Source organism: Chiloscyllium plagiosum, unplaced genomic scaffold, assembly GCF_037043375.1.
Source record: "Chiloscyllium plagiosum isolate Xiang-an unplaced genomic scaffold, Cpla_swu_hap1 HiC_scaffold_3, whole genome shotgun sequence".
NCBI classification, from domain to species: Eukaryota; Metazoa; Chordata; class Chondrichthyes; order Orectolobiformes; family Hemiscylliidae; genus Chiloscyllium; species Chiloscyllium plagiosum.
Genome location: NW_028270141.1, coordinates 41155385 through 41183193, shown reverse-complemented (window position 1 = coordinate 41183193; position 27809 = coordinate 41155385). Strand labels below are relative to the sequence as shown.

Below are 27809 nucleotides of genomic sequence, written 5' to 3'. Positions count from 1 at the left end.
CTAGATCCTCATACTGAATATGCAGAACCTCTTTTTTTTGTCCTACCTGAGTCGTCAGTACCTATGTGGATTATGATGATTGGATCGAGCCCTCCAGGATCCTTTCCTAGCTTCAGCAGACATCATGAACTGTAGCATCAAGCAGGCAACAGGGCGATCTAGCCATGCTCTCTCTGCAAAAGAAAATATCAGTCCCCTGTCTACATTACCCTCTACTACATTCCAGTTTGCAATTCACTAATCTTTTAAAGGAATACATTTAAGCATATTTTTATCCCTCCCTCCACTTTGATATGTTAAGCAACAGACAAGCAATTTCTTAAGTGGGACCTGGAATGGACATATTGGTTCAACATGATGCACCACAAGTGTTTTCCATTTCTCGACTGAATCAACCAGCTTCGATATTAACCCCGCTAACTCTTAATTGACCACAGAGGAACCAAAATTAATCCTTCATTAATGATATTTTTAAAATATGCTATAAGATGTTTGTAGATTATCAAAAAATTAGAACAATATTCTTTAGCAACTTAACACTACATTTTGCAAAACGTTTCAATATTTTTCAGATTTGTTTTACCATGCAAAGTTTGAATTTAATGAAAACTTGTAATGTGCAGATTTATCATTCAGCGATAGAGTGACACAGCAAAGAAAAAAACAATTTACCTAATATACCAGTTACCAATTTAAGGTTCTGTAAAAATAACTTACAATTTGGACCTGGTGAATTAACCATAAAATCAAATTTTAAAATAATTATAATTAATTCACATCAATGTTATGCTCCATTTGCACCATTCTTGCATGTTAATGGAGTCAACATTGATTGTATCTTTTCCTTTCTCAACATTTTCCCCTTGCATCAGCAACTGCATAATTAAAAAAAGTCACTGTTTCTTCACTGGTGTAAGGGTTTTATAATGTAAAACAAAAATGACAGTTAAACACAAAGATAAAAATACAAGATGATCCTAAAATGGACTAAGGGATATCAACCTGAACCATTACTACCTAATTTTTAAATGGTACTTCGATACCCTTTCATAGCAATTTTTTCTTTTAAAAACAGTGCTAGTTGAATTATCTGCAAGCTTATACAAAAATTATTTCTTTCCATTAAAAAAATTCTTGTCCAATAAGCTATTTTAAGCCTGTGGCTACCTTAAGTATGCTAACACAATGCAGATGTGCAAAACTTGCATTTCACATTGATGCAAGTACTTCATGTGATAAAAGAAGGCTTTTCTAGAGAAAAAGTAGTAAAATTTGCAGTGCTCCAATGACCAGATCAGTTAAGAGTGAGGAACCTGAAAATAGCCCTTGTTGCTTTAGGTGAAAGGAACAAAGAGGCAGGATCACAAATGAATTGTTATTATGACTAGAGGAACAAAAAGTACAAGAAACTGAAAATGCGAAAGATGATTCAGAACAATCCAAGTTTCAAATTATTAGAAACCTATCATCCAGTTTATTTCAGAATAAAACACCATCTCTGCTACTCTTTTTCACAAGTGCTGCCTGGTTATATCTAGTCTTTTTTTAAATGACAGGGATCCACCAGTTTGTTAGGTCAAGAAATTAAGAAGAAACTGCCTTGTCTTCTTGTATTTCTTTTACTTGAGTCTATTAAAAAACATGATCTAAATTAGGTCCTAGGGCCTCAAATGTTTTGCTGAATTTTACGCAACACACTTGCCTTGGTGACAAAATTCTTAAGATAAAATTAGCATATGTCCCAAGATGTAAAAATGAAAAAGCATCAAGTCGTCTTCAATGTTTCAGAGTACAGAGTTTTCTTCTCTGTTCCGTCCTAAACAAAGCTGATCAAGTAAGCTGCGCTGCACGTGACACAGTCAGAATCCTTCCAATCCTATTTGATGGAATTTATCAATAATTGAATTTTACCTATATCAATGACAATGACAAGTTTCTGATAATGTCATCTCTGGCTTATTCTAAATCACCACTTGTTGGAGGTACCCAAAGCAACCAGATCAATAAGTGCAAATGTGCTTTTGCTTCTCATGACATGACCAATAGCTTCTGATTGATAAAATGCATGCTTGGCAAAAAAAAAAAGCAAAACAACTAGTCTGCTTTTCTGGATACCATAGATGAAGCACAACTGTGTCCACATTCAAAAGTGAATAGCATTCAGTGGTTCCCAGGCTGGGTATGAACATATGTGAATTTCTTTAAATATCTGAAGTCACCTCTCTGATAGATGAGAAACTGGGATAAACCCAGATCTGAACCAAATTCAGATTGAATATATACTCAGTTTGAAAACTGACTCAAAAACATACAGGTTCTCATGCATCGCAGTACCTTTGGTCTTTTAAAATGAAATTCCACTGTTCTGTAAATAGATTCTTTTGAATAAAGCTGTCACTTTGAGCCTTCTCACTCTCGTGATCCAAACCAGCTGACCCACAAAACAAAAATTAATAAAATTTCAAATAAATTACCACACTGGCTGGTGGGTTTTGCTCCACCAATTCATCTTGCTTTCTATTCTCTATAAAGGTACATGCTCTAACACCATGTGGCTACCTGATTCACCTCATGTCATTTTTCATTCCTTCAAACACCTATCTAAAATAGTCTTTTCCAGGATTGACAAGGTCAATGTCTCTACTCACCAATTCTGGTAGCATATTCTACAACCTCAACTCTGCTCCATGCTCCAAATAATGTGCTTATAATCTTAATTACATGTATTTGTTCTATACTTAATCTCAAAATACTACAGTATTTTTCATGAAACATTTATCAGTTTAACATGAAATATACTGATTACTAATACCCTTCTTTCATTTTCAGTAAAGCAAGCTTTTAATTTGTTAAGTGGGGAAGTAGGATTCAATTTTAAATAGTGAGGAACGCTCTCCTACTGACCAGAGTAGATGCTAATATTAAGTAATCACATTATTAACAAGGGAACTGAAAGTCATTGTACCAGGTACAACTTCTTAAATTTGACACTGCAATCTGAATGGGTACAAGAATAAAAACTGGTCAAGAAAGAAATGCTTTGGGTTTGTTTGCTGGATAGAGTCACACTCCAATGTTTGTTTCTTCATATACTACTGTAATTGCTTTAGTGACTATGTATATAAATATATTTTTATGAATAAAGTATACATTTGAATTAAAATAAACTGTCCTGCAAAAGGCAAATATCTGGATAAACTGTTGAGTACAGTTGCATAGTGGTAATGTTACTGCACTAAGTCTGCAGGCCTGGAGTTATGAACCATCAGGTTAATTAAATTAATCTGTATTTAAAAAATTCCAATCAGCAACAGCGACCATTAAACTAAAAAGTTACATATGTGGACAAAAACTTGGCAAATGGAATACAATAGAAAGAGAAAGCGTAGTCTATTCAGTCCATTGCGCCTGGCTCACATGATTCTAGCTAATTGAACACAAACATGTTTTACCCACCCCATCTCCAAAACCTTCATGCTATTGACACAAATCAATCAACATCCACTTTAAACACCAAAGACTGACCTTCCAACGACCTCCAGTTAAAAAAAATCCCAAACTTTCACAACCCTGAGAGTCAAGAAATTTCTTATGATAGACCCAAGTGACATCCCCTTTATTTTTAAATTTGCCCTCTGTTTCTAGACTCCCCAGCCAAGAGAAACCTTGATGAGGGACCAGTTTGCAACAATATTCGTCCCAGGAAGAAGCCTGGCGAATCTTCATTGCACTCCCTCTATGGCCATAATTTATTTCTTGAGATAAGATGATCAAAACTGAACACAGTATTCCAGGTATGATCTAACCAAGCTGACGTACAACTGAAACTCAAATTCTCTTGTAACAAAGGCTAACACTCCATCAGCCTTCCTAAGAGCTTGACACACCTCCACGTTAGCAGTCACTGAAGTTAAAGTCATTCAGAACATTTTGCCCATTCAAAGTTTGTGCGAAGATTTGTAGCTCGGGTGCTCGTTGTTGTGGTTCTGTTCGCCGAGCTGTAAGTTTTTGTTGCAAACGTTTCGTCCCCTGGCTAGGCGACATCAGTGCTTGGGAGCCTCCTGCGAAGCGCTTCTTTGAAGTTTCCTCCGGTGTTTATAGTGGTCTGTCCCTGCCGCTTCCGGTTGTCAGTTTCAGCTGTCCGCTGTAGTGGTTGGTATATTGGGTCCAGGTCGATGTGTTTGTTGATGGAGTTTGTGGATGAATGCCATGCCTCTAGGAATTCCCTGGCTATTCTCTGTCTGGCTTGCCCTATGATAGTAGTGTTGTCCCAGTCGAATTCATGTTGCTTATTGTCTGCGTGTGTGGCTACTAAGGATAGCTGGTCGTGTCGTTTCGTGGCTAGTTGATGTTCATGTATGCGGATTGTTAGCTGTCCTATATAGTGTTTAGTGCAGTCCTTGCATGGTATTTTGTACACTACATTCGTCTTGCTCATGTTGGGTATCGGGTCCTTCGTTCTGGTGAGTTGTTGTCTGAGCGTGGCTGTTGGTTTGTGTGCCGTTATGAGTCCTAGGGGTCGCAGTAGTCTGGCAGTCAGTTCCGAGATGTTCCTGATGTATGTTAGTGTGGCTAGTCCTTTTGGTTGTGGTATGTCCTCGTTCCGTGGTCTTTCTCTTAGGCATCTGCTGATGAAGTTGCGCGGGTATCCGTTTTTGGCGAATACCTTGTATAGGTGTTCCTCTTCTTCTTTTTGCAGTCCTGGTGTACTGCAGTGTGTTGTGGCCCTTTTGAATAGTGTCCTGATGCAGCTTCGTTTGTGTGTGTTGGGGTGGTTACTTTCATACATGGGGCCCCTCCAAACACTAACTCTTGTGGTATCCCACTACTCTGACAACATGAGAATAAATAATTCATTCCTACTCTGTTTTCTGTCTGTTAGTCAATCATTAATCCATTCCAGTACACTATCTCCTACTTATCTGCTGTAATTTTTCTAACCAGTCTCCTGTGGGGGATTTTATCAGAAGCCTGCTGAAAATTTAAGTATGCTATGCCCATCAACTTTTTTTTTTAAATTTTCTTACTAAGATCTTCAAACAAAACTCCAAGTTTGTCAAACATGACATCCCAATTACACATCCATGCTGATTCTGCCCAATCTGATCATTATCATTCAAACATTATTTATATTATCCTTTATAACAGATTTTGGCATTTCCCTCACTACTGATGTGGATAACAGCTATGTAGTACCAGTTTTCTCTCTTGGTCTCTTAAATAATGACATGAGATTTGCTATCTCCCAATGGTATGAATCACTCAGAACCTACAGAACATTTGGAGATAAATCACTAATGCATCAACTATCCAGTATTCAGCTCCCCACAACATCCAATTCTGTTATAGCTCTTAATAGCAGGAATAAGCAGAAGGCTTTGTGCTATTGGGTTAGAAAGGAATCTTGTGTAAATTCCTCAAATGTTCTTAGTTCTTTATTAACTTTAACATCCAATATATGTCAATGCAGTTGAAATTCCTCAGTTATTCTATTATGTTGTCACAGGTTGCAAAATATGGATCACTAAATTTGAATTTCATTCAATTTAATATCATAGACTGAAATGGATTTAAAAAACACCAAAACCAGCTTAAAATGATCCCAGGCATCACTTGATCACACTGGTTAAGTCAGGTTTCTTGAGATCAAAAGTGGCTTAGACAACAGCAATGAAACCACTGATTCACTCTGACAGGAGTGCAAATGTCACTTAATATATAAATTTTCAGAACTTTGCACATATTGAATGTATATACATTGACTACAAATAGAATATACAGTTTGTACTTCAAGATGCTTTTTCGAAAAAAGCAGAGAAAATGGCTTTTTGACTGCAGAACTGAAAACAGCATTGGAAAAGCACTCTCTTTAGCTGCCTCTCAAGAATAGCCAGTGGTAATACTGACTGGAATGAAACACCAGGTAACCAAGAACTTCAAAAACAAACTTTAATAATGCTGAGGGTCTCAGAAACTGACAAACTAACTGTGGTCTCAGGTCTCCTTTACACTTCAGGGGTCGCAAAAAGACTCTGAAATGTGTTATTTTATCTTCCATATGTACTAGTCACGATCCCTTTTAATTTGGTGCATGTGTGCAACTCCTGAAGACCTTATGCTCATCATCATATATTTATTATTTTTTTACTTAAAATTAGCAAGTCATTTTAAAAACAAAATTTGGTTTGTTTTCTACTACTGGGGAAGGTATAACTACAGGTTAAAAACAACTTAAACCTTTGTTGCAGACAACCGGGGAGGGTGAAAAGGTTCACACCCCCTCACTGTTGTAACAATTTTTTATAAACTCAATTCTAATTTTTCTGCATACTTCTTCCTCCACTTTTCTTCTATTATGTAGACTGTAAACTGCACCTACTTGAGAAATTCATTTATCTAAGAATATTTGTCTTGCTGATAGTCGAAAAAATGGAATTCATGCCACTATGTTATCCTAAATAAGTACAGCCACACTACTACCCTTTTCCTTTTTTTAAAATTTAGACCAGTTTGCCTCACATCACTCAGGAAAATTACTAGAATTCATAATTAAACAGAGTGAATAACTTTAAGCTTCAGCTGATCAGAGTCAGCATGTATTGAGAGTAGAATATACCTTACAAATATGATCAAATTCTTTTGATAATAGTAGACAGGAAAGGATCTATGGACTTCCACGATTTTGATATAATCCCTCAAGAAGAAAATTAACTTTCAAGAGTTTCAAATTACAAGATATTGGCATGCACCAAAGCCTTTGCAGGTTCTCATGTACACTACAGACTTCATCCTATATTTTACTGCTCTGGCATCAGAAGATTTTCACAACTGGCACTTAGTACAATATGAGAAAGCTGTTGCGTTCAGCTATAACAGCTTTTGAATGAGATGCAAATTGAGTTCCATCTGTCTGCTCAGGTAGATGCAAGTGATGATATGTGGAAAAAAGAAAGAGAGCCAAGAGGTCATTTGGAGGCTCAGCCAGCAATTAACGATCAATCAACGTCATTAAATAAGACAGGTTACGACCTGGTCATGTATCACATTGCTGCTTGTGGGATCTTTCAGTTCATAACTTTGCAATCACATTTGCATGCATCACGACAATCACCAATTCCAAATGTAATTCTTTGACTCATTAAATGGAATGTGCTTTCTGATACTGCAATTGCAAGGGGCATCCTACCTGTTACGTCACTGCTACGGTCACTTACACAGCTGGCTGCAAAGAAAATGTTCTGGCCGTCTTCCTTATTCCTGCTTTTATCCTAACTGCTTGCTACCTTGTCATTTTCTTCTCATCAACCTTCAAACTGTCCAGCTCTCAAGCCTTAGCTACATTTCTCACCATTCCTCTCGAGGCCTCACTGTCTGGCTAGCAGCATAACAGACAGCAGCAAGAAAAGGTCAAGAGTGAGGCTACAGCAAGTGAAAAAGGCAGCAAGAGATTGGGGACAGGCCTGCAAGCTGGAAGTAGTGACTGGGTGCAAGCATTCAACAGGCATATAATAATGAGATCATCAAATCGAGTGGGTGCCAATTTTCTGGTCCACTTCAGTGTCAGGAGATAGCATCTTTGTTTGCACTACAGGAGATGAAAATTATTTTCTTCTAAATGAGAAAATACAGAGTTACAAATTTGTCTCCTAATTCTATGAACCATCCAAGAATTTATCTTAATTCTTAACATACTGCAACTGATTACTTTCACTTTGACTCTAATTCTTTCAATGGACTCAATGATAAAGAAAATAGACTATGAATATACAGTTGAGGCTAACTGATAAATAGAATTGCAACAAAGTTAGCTATCCTAATATACAGAGATGCTACTAGTGTTTTTGGTTGAAAGTGTGCAGATCAGGGTTTATGTACTTTACGAGATCTGAAGAATGAAGCAATTTTGTTCTTATAATTGACAGGATTTAGTACTCGTGTTAACACCTGTCAAATGTTAGGAATTTTCAATCTCTTTCTGCCCTTAACAATTCGCAAAACTTCAGCTACAAACAAGTATCGCTAGCTACCACATGACATTTATCATATCCAGATTAATTGTCCTTCTGTGGACAACTGTGGTTGTTACAATGGGAGGCCCACCTGTCCGACTGTTGTAAGGCCAGTTCTGGATCTTGTTGCAATTGACAAAGTAGCAAGTGTCAAAGGTAGGAGCGTGAATTCACCACAAGTGAAAAGGACCCACTTTATCTAATATACTTTCATCATCCAAAATACTTTTAAAAATACTGAGCATATAGAGCTTAAATCCATTTGCTCCTGGGTCTCGAAACACAGAATGTTAGCCCTTGTGGTACTGAGGTATTATCCCTGAGGTAGTGTCCCTACCCCTGAACTAAGAGACCCAGGCACAAGTCCCACGTGCTCTAGAGGTATGCAATAACATTTCTGAATAGATTGATTAGAAGAACTGGTTAAGTAATAGTTCTTTTAAAATGTACTGTTTAAAACAAAAAGGGCCCTTGCAATGCACTAGTAGCATCCCTACTCCTGGACTAGGACATTTGTTCAGAAGAATTAAGGAGATCTGTTCTTAGTGTCAATGGATTGGTGTAAATAAGGTGATAACATTTGTTCACTTGTGGAATCTGTAGCAGTACTTCCTTCTCACCCTGGGGTCTGGAGGCATGCATATTTCACAGTGGATGTTAGTGGTTTATATTGAAGACTCTTAACAAAACTCATATTCAGTAGGAAAAGAACTAGCTGACTGGGATATGCATGTAATAGAACAATCCTGATATATTTCCTTGTATACCACAGAGAGCAGATTTGAATTTATGAAGCTCAGCTTCCTCGTCATGACTGTTCTGGAAGGTGAATGTCTCATTACCCTTACAAGCTAGGAAAACAAAGACTGAAACTGACATAGTAAGAAAGTTGGAAGATGTTCGTATGAGTGTGTGAATGAGAGTGAGAGGCACAGCACGAGTGTGAGGCAGAGCTTGGCAGAGTGTGTGGGAGAGCAAACGGAAGCTAGTGGAAAGGTTAACTCTTTCTGATCTAATTTGAGTGTCGACTTGGAGCTCGAGATCTGGGAACGTCATGCATTTAATTTGCATTTTGGGAATCTAAGATGATTTTAAAAGAAAAAGCTATTTTTCAGGACAAGGATACTGGGAACATTAGCTGAGCAAGGTTACCTCATGACGTAGTTTAGACTAGTCTCTCGTTATCATGTACTGTTAACTAGTCAAGCGTACTTAGAGACGTCAATGAGTTTCTCTTCCTTTGCAAACTTTTGCCATTTTATTGCTGCTTATCTGATAACGGACATGTGGCATTTCTGTGATTTTAATACTAATTTCAGTAGAAAGACAGCTTGTTTGCAGCAATAAGGAGAGTAGCCTGCAGAGCTCTTAGGAGTTAGAGCAGGCGCCGCTATTCTGCTAATGGTTTTAGAACCTTCTCTCAAGCCTGGCTTGTAGGTATCCATGTTGTAATATAACATTGATGCCATTAGTAAACAAATGTAATAATTTAAACTAAACTGTCCCGAAGAGTTTTATATTCCAGCCCAACACAATACGATCTCCGGGAAGAACCAAGAGAGGCTTACAGGTCGAGTCCATCAGGGATTCCCTGAGCCATCTCAAATAGCTACTTCAACAGCATCACACTCTTGATGTGTGCCTTGTAGTTGATGGACAGGCTTTCAGTAGTCAGAAGGGGAGTTATTCGCCACAGTATTCCTCGCCTCTGACCTGTTCGTCTAGCCACTGTGTTTACGCAGCGAGTCCAGTTGGATTTTTGATCAATGATAACTCCCAGGCTGTTGATAGTGGGGGAATTCAATGATGGTAACACCATTGAAAATCAAGGAGTGGTGGTTAGATTGCTCTTATTGGTGATTACATTACATTAGACTCCCTACAATGTAGAAACAGACCATTTGGCCCAATAAGTCCACACTGACCTTGCGAAGAATAACCCATCCAGACCCATTCCGCTACCCTAATGCACCAACACTATGGACAATTTAGAATGACCAATTCACCTGACCTGCATATCTTTGGATTGTGGACGGAACCTAGAGGAAACCCATGCAGATATGGTCACAGCCTGACATTTGTGTGGCACGAATGTTATTTGTACTTGTCAGCCCAAGTCTGGATATTGTCCAGATCTTGTTGCATTTGGACGCAGGCTGCTTCAGTGTCTGAGGAATCACTAATGGTGAATATTGTGTAATCTCCACTTCTGGCCTTATGATGGAGGGAAGGTCATTGCTGAAGCAGCTGAAGGTGGTTGGGCCTAGGACACCATCCTGAGGAACTCCTGCACAGATGCCCTGGAGCAGAGATGACTGACCTCCAACTGCTATGAGCAGTTGATTACTTGAATATTATAGGAACCTAGCCAAGGTAAAACGTGTGTTTCCAATTCTGCATAATGTGTTAACATGAGCAAACCGCAACTATCCATCTGAAACAGTTTACTGGCCGGTTGAAATGAAGATTATAACATTTAGTCTCTTATCACGACACTACATTCAATGAAATTCACAAAAGAATCTACATGACCAGGTCAATGCACACTGGCCAGCTGACAATTATTTATACTTATCAACTGCCACACATACTGCAAAAGTACATTTTGTACTGGAAGACTTTAGTGAATATAATTCAGAATTCTTTTAAAAAAATTAACAATTGAATATAAAATGAAATGGTTTCAAAACTGATTAGTTTCAAAATAAAGTCCAAATACTTTTTAGATAAGGCATTCCATAGATTTGCACTGTAGGTTTAAAGTCAGAAAATACACTTCTTTTGTGTCCTACAGATATTGACTGACTGAAAAACAACAGTCCCTAAGCAAAGAACACTGCTCATAGTCTACTATATCAGGTGGAGAAAGTGAGGGCTGCAGATGCTGGAGATCAGAGCTGAAAATGTGTTGCTGGAAAAGCGCAGCAGGTCAGGCAGCATCCAAGGAACAGGAGAATCGACGTTTCGGGCTAAGCCTGAAGAAGGGCTTATGCCCGAAACGTCGATTCTCCTGTTCTTTGGATGCTTCCTGACCTGCTGCGCTTTTCCAGCAACACATTTTCAGCTACTATATCAGGTGCACATGTTCATTCTCAAGACACCAAACTGTGCTAACAAGTGTGACAAAGATTCAAGCACATTTATGGTCATTTTACAACATAGCTAGCTGTTGTTCCTTTTAACAATCCTGTTTCCAACTGGTTTCTTTCTCAAACTAAATTGGCATTCTATCTTTTTGCAACTCCCACAGAACTATGAACCATAGAGTCATAGAGATGTACAGCATGGAAACAGACCCTTCGGTCCAACCAGTCCATGCTGACCAGATATCCCAAACCAATCTAGTCCCACCTGTCAGCACCCAGTCCATATCCCTCCAAACCCTTCCTATTCATATACCCATCCAAATGCCTCTTAAATGTTGCAATTGTACCAGCCTCCTCATCATCCTCTGGCAGCTCATTCCATACACGTACCACCCTCTGCGTGAAATAATTGCCCCTTAGGTCTCTTTTATATCTTTTCCCTCTCACCCTAAACCTATGCCCTCTAGTTCTAGACTCCCCAACCCCAGGGAAAAGACTTTGTCTATTTATCCTATCCATGCCCCTCATAATTTTGTAAACCTCAATAAGGTCACCCCTCAACCTCCGACGATCCAGGGAAAACAGCCCCAGCCTGTTCAGCCTCTCCCTGTAGCTCAAATCCTCCAACCCTGGCAACATCCTTGTAAATCTTTTCTGAACCCTTTCAAGTTTCACAACATCTTCCCGATGGAATATTGCAGTTTTGGTCTCCATTCTAACAGTGGCCTAACCAATGTCCTGTACAGCCGCAACATGACCTCCCAATTCCTGTACTCAATACTCTGACCAATAAAGGAAAGCATACTAAACGCCTTCTTCACTATCCTATCTACCTGCGACTCCACTTTCAAGGAGCTATGAACCTGCACTCCAAGTCTCTTTGTTCAGCAACACTCCCTAGTACCTTACTATTAAGTGTATAAGTCCTGCTAAGATTTGCTTTCCCAAAATGCAGCACCTCACATTTATTTGAATTAAACTCCATCTGCCACTTCTTTGCCCATTGGCCCTTCTGGTCAAGATCCTGTTGTAATTTGAGGTAACCCTCTTTGCTGTCCACTACACCTCCAATTTTGGTGTCATCTGCAAACTTACTAACTGTACCTCTTATGCTTGCATCCAAATCATTTATGTAAATGACAAAATGTAGAGGACCCAGCACCGATCCTTGTGGCACTCCACTGGTCACAGGCCTCCAGTCTGAAAAGAAACCCTCCACCACCACCCTCTGTCTTCTACCCTTGAGCCAGTTCTGTATCCAAATGGCTAGTTCTCCCTGTATTCTGTGAAATCTAACTTTGCTAATCAGTCTCCCATGAGGAAACTTGTCGAACGCCTTACTGAAGTCCATATAGATCACATCTACTGCTCTGCCCTCATCAATCTTCTTTGTTACTTCCTCAAAAAGTTTGAGAGACATGATTTCCCATGCACAAAGCCATGCTGACTATCCCTAATCAGTCCTTGCCTTTCCAAATAAGTGTACATCCTCTCCCTCAGGATTCCCTCCAACAACTTGCCCACCACCGAGGTCAGGCTCACTGGTCTATAGTTCCTTGGTTTGTCCCTTCTTAAACAGTAGCACCACATTTGCCAACCTCCAGTCTTCCAGCACCTCACCTGTGACTATCGATGATACAAATATCTCAGCAAGAGGCCCAGCAATCACTTCTCTAGTTTCCCACAGAGTTCTCAGGTACACCTGATCAGGTCCTGGTGATTTATCCACTTTTAACCATTTCAAGACATTCACCACTTCCTCCTCTGATATCTGGACATTTTGCAAGATGTCACCATCTACTTCCCTACAGTCTATATCTTCCATATCCTTTTCCACAGTAAACACTGATGAAAAATATTCATTTAGTATCTCCCCCATTTTCTGTGGCTCCACACAAAGGCAGCCTTGCTGATCTTTGAGGGGTGAAAATGTGTTGCTGGAAAAGCGCAGCAGGTCAGGCAGCATCCAGGGAACAGGAGAATCGACGTTTCGGGCATAAGCCCTTCTTCAGGAGCCCTATTCTCTCCCTAGTTACCCTTTTGTCCTTAATATTTTTGTAGAAACCCTTTGGATTCTCCTTAATTCTATTTGCCAAAGCTATCTCATGTCCCCATTTTGCCGTCCTGATTTCCCTTTTAATTATACTCCTACTTCCTTTATACTCTAAGGATTCATTCGATCTATCCTATCTATACCTGACATATGCTTCCTTCTTTTTCTTCAACAAACCCTGAATTTCTTTAGTCATCCAGCATTTCCTATACCTACCAGCCTTCCCTTTCACCCTGACAGGAATATACTTTCTCTGGATTCTGGTTATCTCATTTCTGAAGGCTTCCCATTTTCCATCTGTCCCTTTACCTGCAAACATCTGCCTCCAATCAGCTTTCTAAACTTCTTGCCAAATACCGTCAAAATTGGCCTTTCTCCAATTTAGAACTTCAACTTTTAGACCTGGTCTATCCTTTTCCATCACTATTTTAAAACAAACAGAATTATGGTCGCTGGCCCCAAAGTGCTCTCCCACTTACACCTCAGTCACCTGCCCTGCCTTATTTCCCAACAGTAAGTCAAGTTTTGCACCTTCTTTAGTTGGTACATCCACATACTGAATCAGAAAATTGTCTTGTACACACTTCAGAAATTCCTCTCCATCTAAACCTTTAACACTATGGCAGTCCCAGTCGATGTTTGGAAAGTTAAAATCCCCTACCATAACTACCCTATTATTCTTACAGATAGCTGAGATCTCCTTACAAGTTTGTTTCTCAATTTCCCTCTGACTATTGGGGGGTCTATAATACGATCCCAGTAAGGTGATCATCCCTTTCTTATTTCTCAGTTCCACCCAAATAACTTCCCTGGATGTATTTCCGGGAATATCCTCCCTCAGCACAGCTGTAATGCTATCCCTTATCAAAAATGCCACTCCCCCTCCTCTCTTGCCTATGCCCCGAGTTCATCTGCCTTCCCTGTTAGGCCCCTTGCATTGAAATAAATGCAGTTTAATTTATTAGTCCTACCTTGTCCCTGCCTGCCCTGACTCACTTCTGTTCTCAGCTGTGCCCATCTCAGATCGATCACTTTCCTCACTATCTCCCTGGGTCCCCCCCACCCTCACCTTACTACTTTAAATCCTCCCAAGCAGTTCTCGCAAATTTCCCTGCCAGTATATTAGTCCCCTTTCAATTTAGGTGCAATCCGTCCTTCTTGTATAGGTCACTTATACCCCAAACGAGATTCCAAATGATCCAAAAATGTGAATCTTTCACCCATACACCAGCTCCTCAGCCATGCATTCACCTGCTCTATCCTCCTATTCCTGCCCTCACTAGCTCGTAGCACTGGGAGTAATCCAGATATTACTACCCTAGAGGACCTCCTTTTTAAATTTCTGCCTAACTCTCTGTAATCTCTCTTCAGAGTCTCAACCTTTTCTCTTCCAATGTCGTTGGTTCCAATGTGAACAATGACCTCCTACTGGCCCCTCTCCCCTATGAGAACATTCTGCACCCTCTCTGAGACAACCTTGATCCTGGCACCAGGGAAACAACACACCATTCTGCTTTTTCTCTGCTAGCCACAGAAACGTCTGTCTGTACCTCTGACTACAGAATCCCCTAACACAATTGATCTCTTGGAAGCCGACGTACCCCTCGTTGCATTACAGCCTATCTAAATACCACAAACTTGGCTGTTCGTGCTACGTTCCCCTGAGAATCCATCACCCCCTACATTTTCCAAAAAAGCTGATTGGAGGCAGATGTTTGCAGGTAAAGGGACAGATGGAAAATGGGTATATCCACAATAGACTCCTGCCCAAGGTCATTTAAAAGAATTAAGTTCAAAGTATTTTTTCCTATCTAATATCACAAGACGTCTTCACCCAATAGGCAGAGGCCTAGGAAAATGGCAACAACCAATGAACTAAGCTAAAATCAGAGTTGGAGAGGAATGTTTACATTGGAGGAACAAGGGAATGAAGGGATCAAAATGCATGGCTGTTACAAAATTGAGGCATTCAAAGAATGTTATACTGCACAGATTTTGCGCACTCAAACAGTTTTAAATGAGTAGAAGCTTATGGAAGAAGAAGAATGTGAAGTCTTCCAAATGGGTAATTATTTTTAAGTCATCTAACAACGTGGGCATCACTGGCTAAAACAGCAATTATTGGCCATCCCTAATTGCCCAGAGGGCAGTTGTAAATCAATTACGCTGTAGTGGGTCTGAATTTACATAGGGGTCGGACCAGGTAAGGAACGCAGTTTCTTTCTCAAAAGGACAGTGAACCAGATGGGTTTTCCAATAACTTATAACAGTTTCATGATCATCATCAGACTCAATTTCCATTTTAGTTTAATTCAAATTCCTTCACCTGCCACAGCAGGTTTCAAACCTGGGTCCACATAAAATTCCCTGTCTCCCTGGATTAATAGTCAAGCATTAACTCTACTGGGCCATTGTCTCCCCAAACTTGAATTGTAAAAAATAATATCTAATAGTGATGAAATCCATTAAAATAAGATTAGAAGCTCTGCTCTTCAACCAATTTCTAAAGTATTTGCACAGCGATTCCTGAATTTAAATGTACTCCATACTATAGGGTTAGTTGTAAAAATTAAAGAGGCTAACACATAAAAACAAACACCTTGCTTGGAATATACCATGGTACTTTAATTTTAGACTGGCTCCAAAACATCAAATACATAATGCGGAGGTGCTGGTGTTGGACTAGGTGGACAAAGTTAAAAATTACACAGTACTAGGTTATAGTCCAACAGGTTTATTTGGAAGTACAAGCTTTTAGAATGCTGCTCCTTAGTCAGGTAGCTAGTGAGGCAGGATCATAGGACACAGAATTTATAGTAAAAGATTAAAAATCACAACACCTGGTTATAGTCCAGCAGGTTTATTTGGTAGCACTAGCTTTCAGAGTGTTGTTCATTCATCAGGTGGTTGTGGAGTATAAGATCGTAAGACACAGACTTTATACCAAAAGTTTACAATGTGATGTAACTGAAATTATATATTGAAAAATATCTGGATTATTTGATAAATCTCTCATCATTTAGAATGACCATGATGGTTTCAGTCCTTCCATGCGTAAATCCCAGAACTTTTTTTAAAGTTACATTTTCTCTTAACAATAGATGACATGTCAGTGAGGTGCCCTGTGTGAGGCAGTCTGTGCCCCAATGTTCAGACTGATTCTATTTCGATATATAATTTCACTTACATCACACTGTAAACTTTTGCTATAAAGTCTGTGTCTTACAATCTTGTACTCCACAACCACCTGATGAAGGAGCAGCCGAAAGCTAGTGCTTCTAAATAAACCTGTTGGACTATAATCTGGTGTTGTGATTTTTAAGTTTGTACACTCCAGTCCAACACTGGTACTTCCAAATCATGGTAAAAGATCAAAGTGTCATACAACTGTTGCAACATATTGAACAAACTTAGATTGCTGTTTAAAGATTTAATCACGAGAATGGGTACCAGGTAAATTCCAAATAAACTTATTGGACTATAACCTGGTGTTGTGAGATAATCAAATATATAAATAATCAGTTAAATAAATTTGAAGGGACAACTTGTGTCTGTGTATCAGCAGTAGAAGAATGAGGCAGAATTGAACTAAGCAATATGAAAGTGGTGCAAGCTGGCATTCAATGCAATGGAGAGGATATTAGGTCAGAAATTCACCTCAGGGTCACGTCGGATAGCACAGATGTCAGCAATTGAATGTCCGATTGCGATTAGGATAGTGGATTACAATTTCTGTTTTACAACCAACTTCTGAAGTTTGTGGTCGGGAACCTCTAAGTTTAAATATAATTTACACTGGGAGTTTGATTTGTACAAATCTAAAGTTTACGAAGGTAGTTAGCATTTAAGAAAACTAATACCTTGCATGTCACAAAATATCAAGAATAGGTAGCCCCATGGTAGAAGCTTCAATTTCGCTAAACTGCAGTAATGACGTAAGTGTATTCGTAATTAGTTAATAAGTTATTTTTAAAAGTAAAAATGAAGAACAAAAAAAGGAAATCGCGATAAGCACATTACTGCAAAGGATAGAGTTAAGCTTCAAGTTTCATTGAACAAAAAGGATAATATAAGACCTTAAATCCGGTCGACTTCGGCATACTCACTTTCGTCCTGCCGTTAATATTATAATTGCCGAGTTTCCCGTTGCAGTGCCTGATCAGATCGTCCATGCTGTTCATTAAGAGCCCGATCTGCATGCAGCCAGGCTCCTTCCCGTCCATCCAGGTGATCTGGTCGCCCCGGATGTCCTTCGAGGAGTCCCCTTTCTGGTTGACCACCTGGCCATCGGTGAACTGGCCGCTCCGATGCAGTTCCTTTACCTCCCTCAGCACACTGTCACCCATCTCCTCTCCCAGGAAGTTGTCCACCACGCAGATTCCGTGCTTGCTCATACACGGCACGATGTACTCCTGAACCAGTTTCTGGGAGCTGCCGCCGCTCAATCCGTGCTGGCCCCGGTGACTCCGGCAGCCGATGCCGGCCCCGGGTACCAGATGGGATGCAGTTGTCGCCTCTTCATTCTTCTCCGCCGGCTGTCCATTGACCGAAGCTGGCTTCGGCAGTGGCCGCGCCGGACGGTGGTTGCTGATCGCCGAAGCGTTTCGTGTGTCGTCGCCCTGTCGTCTCGCCGCCTCTTTACAGACTTGCTTGTGTTTCTTCCAGTCCATCTTCTGGTGCTCTTTACTGCAGTAGAACGATCTTTTGCAACCCCCGCAGAGCAGCAATTTCTCCATTTTGCCGCATAGGCCACAGCTCTGATCTTGTTCAACGGTCGGCGGCGGTGGCGGAGATTCAGGCGTCGGACTACTCTCGCTAGCCATGTCCGGGAGGGGAACAAGAGGGTGGGGGAAAAGAAGGAGGGAGTGAGGGTAACCTAGACAAATTCAGTACCGGTGGAGGGAGGGAAGGTGGGGAGGGGTGGGAAGGGGAAAAAGGATTAAGACGGAGATCGGAAAGAGATGGTAGAAAGAAGAGCAAACCTCCTCCGACAGTAATGAAACTGAGTTTCTTGCCTACGCTTGCGCGTGCACGGACGGCCAGCCGGGCTCGCGAATCTGGTCACTCATCCCCGCCCGCGAGCGGGATTCAAACTCGAGTCGCTCGGGTCTCGCGCATTCTCAGCGTCAACGAGACTTCCAGCAGGTGGGCGTGTGCTTGGTGGTTTAATTCAGGGTGGCGCGTGAGGCTCTTGGATTTTATTCCTCTCTTCCCCGGTTTACTGTCTAATGTTTGCACCAAAAACTCTTTGCGGGCTTCACGTTTGTTCGATATCGCGTCCTCACTTTCAGTTCCTCTCTCTTTATGGTACCTTACTCGGTTCGCCTCAGACATCCGACGGGTGGAGCTGTAGGCTTTCGTCACTTCTTTAAATATCCCAAATCGAAACCGCGCATTCCACTTCGGCATGGGCCATCGCGGTAGCGGGCGAGGAAGTTGGAAAGGCCAGCTAAATTCAGAAATCACAGCCACGCCACTGGCTGCTTGTTTATTCAGTGATTTCGTTTTCTTTTCCTGATCTCGCCTGGTCCCTCCATGTTTTTGAAATCCAATTTCCTGCCGTGCATCTAGCTCTCCTAACACCTCTGTGCTTAAAGGTTCAATTCGTCCGGAACCATATCTAATAGTGTGATTTCTGATTCTTGTTCAGTTGTCACCCATTAAAATCAGTGCTGCTGTTGGTTTTTTAAAAAAAAAGCTGGAAAGAGTTCACCGGCCAGGCAACTTTTTGTGGAAGAGCAAAACAGTCTCAAACCATAGACATTCATTAAAACCCTGACCAAAGGCCACCGATGAAACGTTACTATCCTGAAAATATCCCGCCCTCCACTCTAGCATAGAGCCTTGTTTGCCTTTTTAAAAACTGCTTTGGACTGTAGGTTTCTAAACGAACAACAGAAGTCGTATGTCAGAAATGAACAAGGGTGAAAAAAGGAAATAACACAAAATTTTGATTAGATTAGATTAGATTACTTACAGTGTGGAAACGGGCCCTTCGGCCCAACAAGTCCACACCGACCCTCCGAACAGCAACCCATCCAGACCCATTCGCCTTCATTTGCCCCTAACACACAGGCAATTTAGCATGGCCAATTCACATAACCTGCACATTTTTGGACTGTGGGAGGAAACCGGAGCACCCGGAGGAAACCCACGCAGACAATGTGCAAACTTCACACAGACAGATGCCCGAGGCAGGAATTGAATCTGGGTCTCTGGCACTGTGAGGCAGCAGTGCTAAGCACTGTGCCACCGTGCCGCTTTTGATCCAGCCAGTCAAATATGACCCTGAAGCAAGAAATACCATTGTCAAATATCAAGTCTAAAGGTGATAGGTTCACCTTTACCCAAACCTCCATGCACTCTCAGCTACCTTCTCCCCAGCCCCACACCCCTCCCATTTATCTCTCCACCCCCCAGGTTCCCAGCGTCATTCCTGATGAAGGGCTCCTTTCCGAAACGTCAATTTTCCTGCTCCTCAGATGCTGCCTGACCTGCTGTGCTTTTCCAGCAACACACTGTCAACATTGAGACCCCAGAGCCCATTGCAGTGATTCCAGAGCCCATTTCAAAGACCCTGGTGGATGTCAAGCAGTAACTGGAGGAGCAGCAAAGAAGAGAGGAAGATGAACTCTTTTGCAGTAAAGTCTTACATTCACTGTTTCAAATGGCGCTGGAGTGTGCTGACACTTTGTACATAATGTGAAAAAATTCTTTTCATTTTTTATATACGCGACAATAAATCTAAATCTAATGTAAATCTAATCTTTAATCTGAAACCAAACCCTCTGGTGTTAGACTCTCCATGATAGGAAACATCCTCCTAGCTTTACCCTGTCAAGCCTTTCTTTCTTTTTCATTTCTGAAAATGTTCTCACACACAACCAAACTTTTTTTTAACCTATCACCAATCACCACGACTTTGTCTTTAACCTTTAACTGCCACCACCAGTAAATCACACATGTGGCCAATTAAATATTTACAGACAATGCAAACTATCAGAAGGTTAGTGAGAGTGGGAAAGGTTGGAGGTAGAAATAAATTACTCTACACCTCGTGGTGCCCACCTCTCTAAAAGCATTACGAGTATTGGTGGACACCACATGCTCCCTCTCTAAGGACACATGGGCACAAATGTAGCTATGGAAGGGGAGCAGGCAGTCAGCAGAAAACTCCCTCCACGGCCCATTGTCTGGACCTGTTAATAACCAACTTTGCCAGGTCCAGGAGCAGGTCCATGATGGGGTCTCACATTTCTCTATACCAGATACTTAAAGATCAGGAGCATGGAGTTGATATGCAACCAAACGCACAACAAAAGATTTTTCAAATAAGTGAAAGGAATGCAATTACTCACAACCAATATATATAGGAGAAAGTGAGAACTACAGACACTGGAGATTGTAGAATCATAGAACCCTACAGTGTGGAAACAGGCCCTTTGGCCCAACAAGTCCATACCAACTCTCCGAAGAGTAACCCACCCCCCCACCCAGATCCATTCCCTACCCTATCATCCTACATTTACCCCTGATGAATGCACCTAACCAACATATCCCTGAACACTATTGGCAATTTAGCATGGGTCAATCCACCAAACCTGTACATAGAGATGTACAGCACGGAAACAACCCATCCATGCCGACCAGATATCCCAACTTAATCTATCCCACTTGCCAGCACTTGGCTCATATCCCTCTAAACCCTTCCTATTCATATACCCATCCAGATGGCCTTTTAAATGTTACAATTGTACCAACCTCCACCACTTCCTCTGGCAGCTCATTCCATACACACACCACCCTCTGCGTGAAAAAGTTACCCCTTTGGTCCCTTTTATATCATTCCCCTCTCATCCTAAACCTATGCCCTCTAGTTCTGGACTCCTCCATCCCAGGGAAAAAACTTTATCTGTTTATCCTATCCATGCCCCTCATGATTTTATAAACCTCAATAAGGGCAATCCTCAGCCTCTGATACGCCAGGGAAAACAGCTCCAGACCATTCAGCCTATTCTTATAGTCATGCTGGAAAAGCACAGCCGGTCAGGCAGCATCTGAGGACCAGGAGAATCGACAGTTCGAACATCAGCTCTTCATCACAACCAATATATACATGATCCATGGACTCCACAGCTCTTTAAAGTAAACAATTAAGCTGAGTCCATGAATCACTGCAATCTGTGGTTTCATGGGACTGCTGTGTGCAACATCCTCCACTCCAGGACCCCAATGGAACAAGAGAGGACAGTGCCAAGGCATGTCCACACAGAGAATAAATAAGTCAAAGTGAATGGTGTGCCACAGCAGGGTGTACAAAAAGCACACTTTCTGAGGGGGAAGGACATGGAGGACATTCCCAAAAGTCAGCTCAGGTGGTGGAATACAGGCTCCTAAAGGAGATTTCATGACCTTAGGGCCAATGTGAAATTCTGACTGAGCTGAGGTACACATAGACAGGATTTCACCATATACCTGAGCATTCTCTAACTACGAGAAAGTGAGGACTGCAGTTGATGGAGACCAGAGTTGAAAAATGTGGTGCTGGAAAAACACAGCAGGACAGGCAGCATCCGAGGAGCAGGAGGATCGACATTTCGGGCACAAGCCCTTCTTCAGGAATGAGGCTGGTGTGCCAAGCGGGCTGAGATAAAGGGTAGGGGGGAGGGAATTTGGGGGAGGGGCGCTGGGAATACAATAGGTGGAAGGAGGTGAGGGTGATAGGCCGGAGAGGGGGTGGGGGCAGAGAGGTCGGGAAGAAGATTGCAGGTCAAGAGGGCGGTGCTGAATGGGAGGGGGAAGTTAAAGTGTTCAACCACGGGGCGGTTGGATTTAACTACTACATGATGTCGGGTCTGAGCACTGCCACTTTCAGGTGATAGGAACCAATACCTTGTGTGCCACTTGTCAAGCCTGTTAAGAATCCTACATATTTCAATGAAATCGCTGCTCCTTCTTCTAAACTCCAGTGAGTAGAGGTCCAACAGTTTAACCTTTGCTCATAAAACAATTCTTCCATACCAGGAAGCATCCTAGTGAACCTTCTCTGAACTGCCTACAATGAAATGATATTTTTCTATAAATAAGGCAACCAAAACTTCTTATCATGCTCCAAATGTGGTCTCACGAGCATATTGTACATTTTCAGTAAGTCTTCCAAAATCCTATTCCTTGAAATAAGGGCCAACATTCCATTAACCTTTCTGATTATCCCCCACACCTGTGTGCTAGCTTTCTGTGTTTCGTGCACAAGTACCCCAAATCTGTTTGTGTTGCAGTTTTTCTCCATTTAAACAATATTCTGATCTTTTGTTCTTCATTCCAGAATGAACAACTTCACATTTTCCCACATTGTACTCCATTTTCCAATGTTTGCCCACTTACTTAAATTATCAGTATCTCTCTGTAAACTGTTTGTATCCCCTTCACGATTTGCCTTTGCGCCTATTTTCATGTCATCTGCAAATTTGGCTACAGTTTCAGAACCGTTGAAGGAAGGTCACCAGACTCAAAATGTTAACCCAGATTTCTCTCCAGAGATGCTGTCAGATCTGCTGAGTTTCACCAGCAATTTCTGTTTTTGTTTTAGTGGTAACACTTTCCTGTCTGATCCAAATGTTGTAGATTTCCTTCTGCTCCAGTGAAGAGAGCACAACCTAGAATGCTAGTGCAGTGCAGTAATGCTGCTTTATGAGCGGTCCCACATTTTGCATGAGGTAGTAAACTGAGATCCTTTCAGAAGACATAAAGGATTCCAAAATAGTATTGGAAAAAGAAGAGGCCCTAGTTAATAATTACCCCTCAAAAAACTGTTTTTGAAAATCACAAATACTCTGGTCATTCTGTAGTTGTTTTTTGTGCTCTCCCCCACTCCGCTGACAAACTCTTAAATCATTGAGAATGTGGGTTAACACCAGTCTTTGGAGCCTGTTTAGTGAGGGCAGAAATTGACAACAAAATTCAGCATTGCCTTCATTGAGTCAGTATAGCCTTTGGTCAGCTGAGGAAAAGTACATTTAATAGCAAAAGTGTTAAACCCAATACCAGTCTCATAATCTACAGGGCAGTATTATGATCAATCCTCCTGTAAGTTTTGGAGACATAGACCATGTATAGCATGAATTCCATGAAGACTATCACAAACAATGGCTCCATAAAATCCTACAAATCCACTGGCAGGACAGGCACTCCAATGTCAGTATCTTTTTAGGTCAATGTCCTAGTATTGAAGTTCTGGTTACAGACAATGAGCTGTGTTATGGACCACATCATCCTCATACATGATACAAGCAAACTGTCTACTCTGAGATTTAAAAAAAGTTGGAGAAGCTCAGAGGTCTGCCAGCATCTGTGAAAATAGAAACAAAATTACTATTTGAATCCTCTTTGGAACTAAAGGGAGCTGGAAGAGTGGAGCCTTTTATGCTGTTGGATTGAGGGAGGAGGAGCAAGTGAAACAAATGTGAAATGTGGCCAGTGGAAAAGGCTAAAGATAGCCCTAGTCGCCCTCCTGAATAAATTTCTTATATCTATCTGCTTAGAGTCATAGAGCTGTACAGCATGAAAACAAATCCTTCAGTCCAACTCATCCATGCCAATCAGATATCCAAAATTAATCTAGTCCCATTTGCCAACATTTGGTCCATATCCTTCTAAACCCTTCCTGTTCGTATACCTATCCAGATGCCTTTTAAATGTTGTAATTGTACCAATCTCCATCACTTCCTTTGGCAACTCATTCCATACACGCACCACTCTCTGCTTGAAAAGGCTGTCCCTTAAGTCCCTTTTAAATCTTTCCCCTCTTACCTTAAACCTATGCCCTCTAGTTTTGGACTCTGCTACCCTAAGGAAAAGACATTGGCTATTCACCTACACCGTGCCCCTCATGATTTTATAAACCTCCGTAAGGTTACCCCTCAGCCTCTGATGCTGCAGGGAAAATCGCCACAACCTATTCAGCCTCTCCCTACAGCTCAAACGTTCCAAACCTGGCAACATCATTGTAAATCGTTTCTGAACACTTTCAATTTTCACAACATCCTTCCTATAGCTGGGACACTAGAATTGAATGCAGTATTCCAAAGGTGGCCTAACCAATGTACATTTTAAAAAATAAGCCACTTAGTTATCCCTCTGCTGTGAGCTCCCTGCAGGTTTCTCCAAGATCAGCTGTGGAATTTCAATGTTTGTTTATTTGTCTTAGAACCAACTCCAATATCCAGAAATACTTGTTACTAAATAGCAGTGGTAGTCAGCTGTGCAGATTCACTGCTTGATTGGTTTTCTGCTCTTTCACCTCAAAGTGGTATCTGCTCTCTCTCTTCCTTTTTTTAAAAAGTGTGTTGTTTTGATATCTTCTTTCCAAAATTCCAAAACAATGCAACAGCTTACAAATCAGTCATTACAACTGCAAAAATTTGAGGAAATCTGCTCCAACACTGAAAATACCTCAAAAAAGGAGCAGCTTTTACAGCCACAAATATTTTCAGTCCTTCATCTTGAAATACCCAGAATCCTTTGCTTTGAATCCTCTCCTTTTCTCATGCAAAAATTGGGAATGCTGGATATGAAACTGTATTATAGTTTGTACAGCAAAGCAGTTTCACTGCTCAACATGTTTCAGGACATTTTGAAATCCCCAGCAGCTGTCCTCTATGGCACTCTTTTAACCTGCTCCCTCTCATCATCACTTTCCTCTTCTTGACCTTGAGGATGTCATGATTCAAAAAAAATAATTTCTTCTGTATTTAATGTTATTGCAACAGTAGCACCCTTGTCAACTTCGAGCCATTCATCAAGTTTATAGTTAGAAATGATTTTCATTAGGTTTACAGTACTAGCGCAGCCAACCAATTCCATGGTTTCCTCCTGCAGTTTTTATTTGCTTGCTTTTTTGCACATAAAATCCTTATGTCAAAATTAATTCTTCAAACATGACAAGAGGCCATATGTTTCACCAGCATCTTTGCAGATTTTCACTTTTCATCTGGTTCCATGCACACATAGAAACTTAGAAGTAGGAGCAGGAGTTGGCCATTCAACCTCTCAAGTTTGCTCCACCATTCAAACTGATTATGGCTGAACATTGAGCTAAATATCCTAATCTTGCCCTCCCCCCATATCAAGAGATATATCTACCTCATTCTTAAAAACACATCATGTTTGGCCTCAGCTACTTTCAGTGCGAGTGAATTCCACAGGCTTACTGCTCTCTGGGTGAAGAAACTTCTCCCCATCTTAGTCCTTAAAGGTTATCCATTTTCCTTAAACTATTGCCCCTGGTCTAGACTTCTCCACCATATCCTTCTTGCATCTAACCTATCAAGTCCTGTTAGAAGTTTATAGGTTTCTATGAGATGCCTCCTCACTCTTTTAAATAGAACTTTAACCGACTTAATCTCCCCTCATTTGAGATCTGTGATCCTGGGAATCAACTTGATAAACTTTTGCAGAACTCTCTCTAAAGCAGAGCATCTGTCCTCAAATAAAGAGACTGCACCCAATATTCCAGGTGTGGCCTCACTAATGCCCTGTACAATGCTTTTATCAGTCCTCGATCTCACAAGTATCTCTTTAGGCTTTTCACTTCATGCTTTAATGCCACAGATCATTGATGAATCAACATTAGTTCGTGCATAAACACATTGAGATTTACACCTTTTCCACATTTCACATATTTCCATTTTGCATTTCAAAGTCAAAACAAAACTTTTTGTTTTAGGCCTAACATGGGAGTCTTCTTAGGTGACAAAGCACTTTGATGGTTTCAGATATAATGCAGTTACAAATTCACCTAACCACTATTGCAATGGTGTTTACATGAGGATGGTAGGTGAACATATGTATTTTGGAAATTGGTGCACTGGGTTGAAATAGACATTTTTGAAGAAAGTTTATAAAAATGGTAAATTTTCTTTGAAAAATTTTTGTGTGAGAATTCCAGGTACCACTTGTACATCAGATAACGGGGAGTTTACTGTTCTTGCTATGGAGGAAAACAGCAAAATCACCGGACTGATTGCTGGGATGACAGTTTCTTGTATGAGAAGAGATTGGGTCAACTGAGCCTTTAAGGAATTTAGAAGAATGAGAAGAGAACTCATTGAAATGTTTAAAATTCTGACAAGACTGGACAGAATAGATGCAGAGGTTATTTTCTCCCCTGGTTCGGAGATTTAGAACAATAAGCTGTGGTCTCAGGATATGCAGTAGTCCATTTCAGACTATAATGAAGAGAATTTCCTTCATTCAGGGGTGAATCTGTGGAATTCTCCACCACAGAAGGCTGTAGTGATCCACTCACTAAATATATTTAAAAAGGAAATAGATACCGAGAGGTTAAAGGCATTAAGGGGTACATGGAAAGACTGGGTCTATGGGTTTGATAGTGAAGAATAGCCAAAATCGACTCGGCAAGATGGCGGCGATTCTGTAGAACTGCTGTGGACAGCTCTGCCTAACAGCCAAGGCATACCAGTGTTTTTTGCCATACATGGCCAACTTATGTGGTGGAAATATTAGTTTAAAACCTTACAGAACACATATTTGTTAATATTCAGGAGTGGGAAAGATATCAAAGGGAAAAGGAGCAAGCAAACAGCAGCAGGGAGGACACTCCCTGCAGCACCTACCACACCAGAGACTGCAGCAGAAGCAGCCTCTCCTGAACCCCACGGGGACCTAACAGACTCACAGGAATTGGTTGCGGCAATGGAGAGACTTACCTTGAAAGTTGCGGCTGCGATTGAGGAAATCCGTGGAGACATTCATGCTCAGGTCCAACCTGTTGCATCCATGCTGCAGAAGCACAAGCAAGAGATCCAGGGCCTCAGGGAGAGACTGGAGGAGGTGGAGGGTCGAACTAAGGCCTCGAAAGCTGCGATGGAGTCCTCATCCAATCGGATCCAGCTGCTGGAGTGAGAGGTGCGGACCTTGTGAAACCATATTGATGACCTCGAAAATCGAGGTCGGAAGATAAATCTCCGAATTGTCGGGCTCCCTGAAGGTGAGGAAGGTGAGCAGCCTGTCAGTTTCTTTGAAAGCTGGCTGCCGAGGTTTTTGGGCCTTTACATGGAGTCCAGCAGGCTTCAGATTGAAAGGGTGTATTGGGTTACAGTGCACAGGTCAGGCCCGGTGCAGCATCCCTGCCCAGTCCTCATGCACTTCCACTCATATAAGGACAAGCAAAAAGCCATAGAAGCTTCCAGATCTCTGGGAAAAGATCAGCAGGCCCTGCTGTACAACAGGTCAAAAATCATGTTTTTCCAGGATTTTTCAGCAGCTGTATATCCGAAAGAGGAAGTCCTTCGATGAAGTTAAAAAGAGGCTGAGGAACTTGGGCATCCAGTACTCCATGAGATACCCCGCAGTACTTTGTTTCAGCCACATTTGACTTGGCGGATAAGGCTAAACACTTTGTGGACACTATAAAATAGACAGATTGGCCTGAAGAATATGGTTGATGTTTGTTCTCTTTTCTATTTTTTTCCATGTTTTCCCTTCCTTTTTTTAATTCATTTCTTTCTCCTTAATAATTTCCTTTTTGGAAAGGGGGCAAAAGACTTTGGAATAAATTGTTCCTTTTTTTTAATAACTGGATTTTCTGATGGGAAATTTTGTGGATGTTCTTTGTTGTCTCTTTCCCTTTTTTTGTTTGTT

At 41.2% G+C, this 27809-nt stretch overlaps 1 protein-coding gene across 3 annotated transcripts in view; it reads right to left on the bottom strand.

Annotated features, from left to right (window-relative positions):
• The window catches only part of egln1a (egl-9 family hypoxia-inducible factor 1a), a 101878-nt gene extending 83306 nt beyond the window's left edge, over positions 1-18572 (bottom strand). For 2 of the 3 annotated variants that reach the window (XM_043680103.2, XM_087978593.1), the window contains exon 1: positions 17255-18572. In XM_043680103.2, coding sequence (XP_043536038.1) covers positions 17255-17971 — 717 coding nt within the window. In that variant the 5' untranslated portion in view covers positions 17972-18572. The remainder of the gene's footprint in view (positions 1-17254) is intronic. The other variant, XM_043680102.2, reaches the window with a different exon arrangement.
• Positions 18573-27809: the final 9237 nt, after the last annotated feature.